Genomic DNA, 8,650 nt, shown 5'->3' on the forward strand with positions numbered 1-8,650 from the left:
GTCTCCAGCTGTGTGCTAGACATGATCACCTCCATGTCCTTCAAGGATCTTATGTATAACATGCCTGTCTTTCCTGCTCATGATTGTGCTCTGACCCTTTACACATGAAAATATTGGTTTTCTGCATGTTTGTGAACCCTCATCTACGCAGATGTCCAAGTCAGAAACTTGGGCATTATTCCAGACACTTCTCTTTCTACTCACAGTCAATACGTGTAAACTCTACAGGTTCTGCTTCTTCACTATCTCCCAATTCAGAAATTTGATGAGGTTCTACCATAGAGTATGACACCTCCCTCTGATCCCAACAGGATAAAATCTAAATTCCTTCACCAAACAGTTCAGGTCCTTCACAATCTAAACCTTGCTCACCTATAAATAATAATCTTTTATCACATCTTGCCTCCTCCCCTGCAGACAATTTACTTTCTACCCTCCAGTATTATTTATTTAGTTATATTTTCCAGAACATGCCACATTTTTGTCCTTTCTGACTGACTTAACTGTTCCCTCAGATTTACAATATTCTCTCCTAATTTGTCTGCCTATTTGGTGAAATGCCTTCTCGCTGTGACACCTGGAATTTTTTTTTCCTCTGCTTTCCTTAAACTTACTTCTTATCTCAATTTTAACAATAGCCATAAGGTGTTATAACTGGCTGCTTGATGGCCAAGCATAGGTCATAGTCTCTCAAGTGTCCCTAGCATATGCAATGTCTGCTAAGGAGCTGACAACTCAATACTTTTTGAAAGGGATGAACACTTGACAGGCACGTTGCTACATTTCTCATCATACTGGCAGTTAAGGTATAAAGAGACTGGCGGTCAAAGCATGAGTTCTTAGTGTCTTTTTTTTTTTTTTTAAACTGAATGTTTTCTATTTGGATTCTATCCAAGAACAAGAAAGGTCAAGAGAATTGTGAATTCAGTACAGAAATCATGAAGATGTTTCCCTGGGGGACAGAGGAACAGAGTGCCTCAGTGGGTATTAATAGTTTTCATGATCCATCTTGCATAGTGATGGACTTCTGTGAAGAATGCTTCACTTCCCAGGGTGACACTTCCTTTGTCCCAGCACAAGATTCCATGCAGCCTCCCATTGCAGATGGCTGGAGCAGCTGAGACTTCCTGCCAGAGAGAGGGAACAGGAGGTCAATGTTGCTTTGTCCTCATGGAAAAAGAATAAATTCAAAGACATGGCATATTATAGACTCAGAGGCATCTAAAGGACTAGACTCATTTTTCTTGAAAGGTAACAACCCTTTCTTCACATCCACCTAGATCTAACTTTTCTTGGTTCAAGCTTGAGCCCAACCTGAGTTCAGGCAGGAGGAGAAATGACAAATAGTTCTACCGAGAACTATAAAATGAGGGAAGAGGAATTAATGACCAACCCAAAGACCTGGGGGGAGAAGAAAGCGACTCCAGGTCTTTTGGATGAGCATCATTTGATTTTCTACAATCACCCCTCCTCTTCATGGACCCCCTGCAATCTTTCTATCTGAAGAAAGGAAAAATACCTTGACTTTAGATATGATGTTCAAAGGTTTTCCCACACACATGATGTGTACTGCCATTCTATTTCCTACCATATTGTTGCAGTAATTGAAGGGATGAGAAGGCTGGTTTATCCACGTCAGGATGTCAGGGTCACTAACTATGGGGAAAAAAAGACAAATGAAGTCCACAGTTACTGTGCTTGTCACACATACTCTTGTGATGACTCCCTACTTTGTGAACACATTCCATCCTTCTGGGGGTTTCTCATTCAGTAACTATGTCAGAGCTGCAGATTCAGATCACGACGTTTTTCCTTACATCAGACAACAGATCTGTCATTCTCCGTCTCCTTGGCCTAATTCAGAAACCTTTGAAAACCCACCAGAGATTATAAATGACCATGAAAACAGACACAAACCCATTATCCCTAAGAAATCTTTATATTTGGCATCTACGTCAACTTCTTTATATTTAATCATTTAATTTTTACATTTACATTTAACCATAAAGGGAGAAACTATTTGTAATGTGTCTAAAGCTGCTTTTTTAATGAAATAGATCATTTATAAATGGATTATTTATAGGTGTGTGTATAAGGATACGAATATATTTCCCCCAAAGAAGTCAGAGTGTTCATCTCCCTCATTGTAATTGTTACTCTACTGTTAACCTCAGAATGCAAGATTTCTAACCAATATAATTCTAATCTCTGGTGGGAGAGACAAGGAGGAAGGCAACAAAAGACAGATTAGAGATTGCACAAACTAACCCTAGTGTGGCTTACAGAGCAGGATTTTTCTGATAGTGTATCAACCTGATGTCCTAAAACAGAAAGTGTCAAGTCAAAAAAGAGAGGGGAATTATGTTCAGTTTTAGGTTTTTAACCTTGAATTGAAATGTGTAGCATAAACAAGGCGAAAGTAACCAAGCACTTGAAATAATGAATTCCTAATAAACATCCAAACTCTTACACCAAAGAGCTTACAGAATTAGTTTGTCACTATGATTCTGACATGCAGAACCCATCTGATAAAACCTTTGTATGATTTTATTTTGTTTTCAAACAGTATGTAACAAATTACTTTTGTAATTACTTTGAATAAGACTTGAAACTCAAGGATAAAAATCATAAACTTCAATTTTTTCAGATAATATATTCATGGGGGGCCTAGATGGCTCAGTGGGTTAAACTTCTGCCTTCTGCTTAGGTCATGATCTCAGGGTCCTGGGATTGAGCCCCGTATTGGGCTCTCTGCTCAGCAGGGAGCCTGCTTCCCCCTCTCTCTCTGCCTGCCTTTCTGCCTACTTGTGATCTCTGTCTGTCAAATAAATAAATAAATTCTTTAAAAAAAAAAAAAAGAAAATATATTCACTTAGATTCCCAGAAATTTTCTTCTGAATTAAAAATGAAGCTGCCAAATACTGAGAATATAAAATTCCCACTTTTTATTTGTTTTTATGGGACAGATGGATTGTTCTGGGGCCATCAGTGCTGGGTGTAAACCTGATTAATGTCATGACAACTGCATCAGTGAACACAGCTTCAACAAGACAATCAATGTCACCTTTGTAAAATCAGCCAGTCTGGGGGTACCTGGGTGGCTCCGTGGGTTAAGCCTTTGCCTTTCTCTCAGGGCATGATCCCAGTGTCCTGGGATGGAGCCCTACATTGTGCTCTCTACTCAGCGGGGAGCCTGCTTCCCTCTTCCCCTCTGCCTGCCTCTCTGCCTACTTGTGATCTCTCTCTCTCTGTGTCAAATAAATAAATAAAAATCTGTAATACAAAAATAAAAAAATAAAAAAAAATCATCCAATCTGACCTCCTCCAATATATATGCCGGAAAGTGCCAAACAATGAACAACCGCCACGCCCCTACAGATGTAAACTCCTTCAGGCCTCTGAAAGTCCTCCAATCTCTGTACCAAAAGCTTTCCCCAAACCCCATTTGGCCCAGTACTCTGCTCTGCTCAGTAAGACTGGTGTCTGCTCAGCTTTGTTCCTCCTTACTATAATCATTAATAAATTTAGCTTTATCATTTCATTTCAGGTATTGAGTGGTGGTCCCATTATCCTTTAACAATCCCTAAAGAGGGTATGACAGGTTTTTAGCAGCCCCATGTAGTAAAGACCCACCAATAACCAACAAATGCGTATGAAAGCAACTTTCTTCATAAAGTGCCCTTGGTAAAACATGCTCCTGCAGAGACTGGATTTTCTCTGCCCATGCCAAGAGAGCTCAGAGGCTGGAAGCATGCATGCCGGCAACAGGGTCTGTGGCAATTTTTCTCAGAGGTAGGTCAAGGCCAGAGACACACCAACAGTATGTCATAATCAAAATCAATGCCCCTGTGCAGGCCCTGGTGTCCACCTGTGAGGGGGAGATTTGGGGGAAAGCAGTAGGTATAAGAGTTGCACTCTGTGGGTGGGAAGAGCTCCCTCAGCTACCCTCATCTCCCAGGGTCTGCTTAAGCGAATCATCATCAACATAGACTGGGTTGTCTGTGGCAGGGGATGGGAAGTGTCCTCTATCACCTCACTGTAAGTTCTGTTTTTGGTTTTCTCAGTGCTGTTGGATAAATTGCGTGGTGGACTTTCAGCAGCTGTCAATGAGACAGTAAGCCAGCTTCCCACAGGACACTTTGATACTGTTCTTAGGTGAGGACTTCTAGTTCCTCCACTGTTACCTGAATTCAGTTCCCTGGACTCTGGTCTTCAATATTCTAGAGATAGGGCAGTTACTGCGTGGTCCACTCATTAGTGTCAGATTGGCTGCTCTGTATCAGTCTCTGAATGATATTTCTTGGCTTACAACCTCGGTAGGATAAGGTCCTGGCAATAATTACTGTAGGGTCAAAAACATTACCTCATGGCAAGCATTCCCTTCAACTATATCCCTCCACATTTTTTTCCCAGCTCCAAAACCTCCTCAGGATGAAGAACACAGACTTAAACACTTACGGTTTTTGTATTCATTCCAAGTCCAGGTTGGGATAAAGCAGGAATCATTCAATGTTAAGGGCTCCATAGATATGGCTATGGTCCCCACGTGGGAGTTGAGTACAGCAGGCTTGGACAGTTTTATCAGCATCAGGTCATTCTCCAGAGATCGTGCCTTGAACTCAGGGGCAGGGATAATCAATGAGTAATTCCGTATCTGCTCTTTCTTATTTCTGATGCTGGGTTGATAAACTCCCAGTCGGATTTTAATGCTTTGGAAGAAAGAGGGCAGGGTGTTGGGAAAGAGAATGTCACAGAATTGTCAGAATGGCAACAAATGTCAGAAGTGACCTCCCCAGTCATCTTCATTTTCTCTCTCGTTCCTGAGAACTGAAGTGACTTGCTTTGGTTTGTCAAATTGTACTAGTTTACGGGGTTGTTGTATTAGGGTCTAGAGCCAGTGTATATATAAAATCTGGCATGTATCAGTCACCTAGAGCACACTTGGTACAGTCTAGTTTTATTATTGGTACTAAGATTTGGAAAATCTGAGTGGGTAAGTAATAGAGATGTGCCTTTACCATGTTGTCTCAAGCAAGTGTATAATACCCTTCATTTCTAGATATTCTTAGGTCCTCTCAAGCCCATGTCACTGTATTTGCAATGTGCTGCCTTCTTTATCATCGATCCTCAAGGCTCTTAGTCTATCAGGATTCCCATTATGATTTTCCATTGTATTTCCTGGACACATTCAAACACACCCACTTTATCACCAGGAATCCAATTGTGCCACAGATACAAGCACCATTTCCTACCAAAAACAGTTCATGCACTAGATATGGCTAAGGAAAGAATATTGAATTTTCCAACTCCCATTCTTGGAGGGGACGAACTATCTTTCCTTTGTATGTCTTATCATGTGCGGAGCAGGGGGTCCATCTGTGTTTGAATAAATGGTCTTGAATGATCAGGTGGCTGAGAACTGAGTTTTAAATGAGCCTTGTAGACTCTTGAAACTCTAAATAGGTCCCAGGTACACAGCACATTCTCATGCAGTCACAGCAGGGATGCAGATTTACAAGGGGGAGCAGGATTTTGTGCATTGTTTCCTTGTCCTTCTCCTGTTGCCTGTGTCCTGTGGCTTCTGCCTGACTCTTCCCTCACTCTGTAGGCATTCCCCTACTCACTACAGGCCACACTGGTCTTAAAGTTGGCCAAATACCTTCATTACTTCAGGGACTGTACGTACAGAGAGAGTCAATTATCATATGGTTTCACTTATTTGTGGAGCATAACAAATAGCATGGAGGACATGGGAGTTAGAGAGGAGAAGGGAGTTGAGGGAAATTGGAAGGGGAGGTAAACCATGAGACACTATGGACTCTGAAAAACAATCTGAGGGGTTTGTTCTACCTGGAATGTTCTCCTAGGCTTTATGCATTCAGCTGCCTCCTCCTCTTCCTGTTGGTCTCCTCTCTTCAATGCGGCCTGAAATGACCACCTTAACCAGAGCAGATCTCTGGTTTCATTCCTGTATGTTACAGCTTGCCATTCTTTGGTGTTTTATTTTGGGGTGTTTATTTGTTTTGGCTTACGTCCTCTACCAGAATATAAGCTTCAGGAGAGAAAATTTATTTCCATCTTGTTTCTTTGCTCTTTTCTCAGTGCATTAAACAGTTCCTAGACATAGTAAATGCCTAATAATATGTTGAATGAATGGATATTATTTATTCTCCATGAGAGAGTCTCCTGATACCTTCCTATTGATCTCCTCCTAAACCACCCAAATGGGTGTTATTTTTCCTACTGGGAAGGAGATCCTCTCTCTTCTCTGCTTTTCCCGTTCCCTTAGAATGTCATTAAGGGTGGTTGGGATGCCCCCCCAGACATGCTTTTGTTTAAACAGATCCCTCTCAGCTCCCAGGAACAAAGGGATACTTACGGTAAAGGGCAGTGGGCAGCTGTCAGTACCCACTCAGGGTGAATGAGAGACCCCACACAGGGTTCTGATCTGGACTGCAGATAGACCATGTATGGAATAGTAAAATCTTCTGGTAAGTTCGGGTCATCATCTTTAGAATCTGTGGCCAGAATAACTCCTAAAGAATTAATAGAGTCACAGGTAGAAAGAGAGTCAAACAGAATGAGAGGCAAGAGTTGGCTAGGGTAGTTGTTCTCTGACCTAAGGCTTTTAAAGATAATACCAGGCTGAGTGAAATAAGTCAAGCAGAGAGAGTCAATTATCATATGGTTTCACTTATTTGTGGAGCATAACAAATAGCATGGAGGACATGGGAGTTAGAGAGGAGAAGGGAGTTGAGGGAAATTGGAAGGGGAGATGAACCATGAGAGACTATGGACTCTGAAAAACAATCTGAGGGGTTTGAAGTGGCGGGAGGGTGGGAGGTTGGGGGAACCAGGTGGTGGGTATTAGAGAGGGCACGGATTGCATGGAGCGCTGGGTGTGGTGCAAAAATAATGAATACTGTTATGCTGAAAATAAATAAAAGAAAAAAAAGATAATACCAGGGACTACAAATTATTTTAAACATCATTTTAAAAATCAGAAGGAATCATACATGTCACCAAAACTATATGCATTACGGACCTTGACACATGTCTTTGTTCGAGATGGAAATATATTAAAATTTTGTGAGACTAACTCATGCGCTGATCAGAAACCCTGATTGGCAGTGTGGTATATTACAAAAAGGGGCGGGGGGGATGCATTAGTCCTTTCAAACCAATATTTTTTTTTCAAAACATTATTTTTAACTAACTTTTGCCAAATAAACAAGAAAGTCATAATTACATACCACCTGACTTTGGCAGTGAGAGGGATGGAAAGGCTCGGGGCAGGGATATAGTGTACCCGACCCGCCTGCCTTCCCTGCACACTCCTCTGGGTCCACCTGCCCAGAGGGCGATGTGGCTGGCCAGAAACAGTGGCAGTCCAAAAAATCCCCCACTTGAGTCTCAGGAGAGAGTGGGACAATATAGTGACTTATCCCACCATGACCACAGGGCTCGGAGGGACTGTAAGAGCCCCCCGATGGGATAAGTCAGCAGAGGGAGTGGTTCCTTTTGTTTCCTTCCACAGTTAATTGAAAGAAATGCCCACCTTTTCCTGTCTACTCAGTTGTGGCTACCTACTTCCCCTTCTGACCCACCCCACCTATCCCTCTCCAGGAAGCCAAGGCCAGCTGCTCACCAGCTGTGCTTAGAAGAGTGAAGATGAGACAGGGCTTCATGGCAGGCACGAATCTTGCCAGAAGTGGGCTAGTTGGATCACGCTGCAAACCGTCCCAGTCTTTAGTCCAAGTGTCTTTGGCCACGACAGCTGGACGGAAACCTTAACTGGGGCTTAGAGGAAGAAGCAAGGATCTCATAGCAGTCTTGAGACTAGCGCTGCTCAAAACCCAATTATATGATGCCCAGCTTGGCACTGTCTCTGATGCAGGGTGGAAGAGGAAGGAGCAAACCAATTCAAGCACCTGATGTCTCCTCTCTGATTGCAAATCTCTCAGGAGTTTGATGTATCTGCTGACACTTTCCTTCCCTCTCTGTGACATGGCCTTTCTTTGTTGTCCCATACTCCCTTTGTGACGGTGTCCCTCCCGGCCACACTCATTTGCCATCTCCCTTCTTCTAAAGGGTCTCTCTGCCATTTGTAGAGACTCACCAAACATTTAGATAATTTATTTAGAAATAAATTTAACCAACCATCTCTTACTCCCCATGTTCATGAAGAGGAAGCTGTGGTCCTCATGTAAGTTATTGGCAAAATCAGGACTCAGACTGAATCTCTGGATTTCCTCTGACATGTTAAACTTCATCTGAGCCCTGTGCTCCCAGAAACAGTGACTGTTAAGAATCCTCAGAAATTTGGGTTCGGAGAAATGGCTTACCACAAAGAACTACCCTTCTGCACAGGAGTTACTAGAGACTTTGCCACTCTTTCTTGTGGCTCCCATAAAACTCGGGATGACTCTTGTTTACCTGTGACAAAACCAAACACAGAACTTTCCCCTTTCACTTGCACCTGCTAAGGTGGCCAGAACTGACCCTCCCATCTCCCTGTTCTTTGTCTCATGAGTGATTAGCTAAGCTTAGAATTCCTTTTTCCCCTGAAATTGGTTAAACACAGAAAAAACACTTTTTGTTCAGCTGACTGAGAAGTCCCCTGACTGAAACCAGTTGTTTTTGTCAACTA

At 42.4% G+C, this 8,650-nt stretch overlaps 1 protein-coding gene across 1 annotated transcript; it reads right to left on the reverse strand.

Moving 5' to 3' along the window:
- Positions 1-844: 844 nt before the first annotated feature.
- Positions 845-7,938, reverse strand: LOC131830456 (probable inactive serine protease 58). The gene is made up of 5 exons (XM_059172688.1): positions 7,649-7,938; positions 6,380-6,536; positions 4,459-4,709; positions 1,520-1,656; positions 845-1,127 (listed from the first exon to the last, which is right to left on the reverse strand). Exons 1-5 carry the CDS (start codon positions 7,686-7,688, stop codon positions 978-980), a joined length of 735 nt encoding a protein of 244 aa, XP_059028671.1. The 5' UTR covers positions 7,689-7,938; the 3' UTR covers positions 845-977.
- Positions 7,939-8,650: the final 712 nt, after the last annotated feature.

The sequence above is a fragment of the Mustela lutreola genome, chromosome 4 (assembly GCF_030435805.1).
Source record: "Mustela lutreola isolate mMusLut2 chromosome 4, mMusLut2.pri, whole genome shotgun sequence".
Taxonomy (NCBI): Eukaryota; Metazoa; Chordata; class Mammalia; order Carnivora; family Mustelidae; genus Mustela; species Mustela lutreola.

Bases quoted from the DNA above. Each gene is read 5' to 3' on its own strand.
- LOC131830456 (XM_059172688.1), bottom strand. From the start codon at position 7,688: ATGAAGCCCTGTCTCATCTTCACTCTTCTAAGCACAGCTG. The intron at 6,537-7,648 runs GTGAGCAGCTGG...TTAATTCTTTAG, and splicing joins CACTCTTCTAAGCACAGCTG to GAGTTATTCTGGCCACAGAT. The intron at 1,657-4,458 runs GTAAGTGTTTAA...TTTTCCCCATAG, and splicing joins TTGGAATGAATACAAAAACC to TTAGTGACCCTGACATCCTG.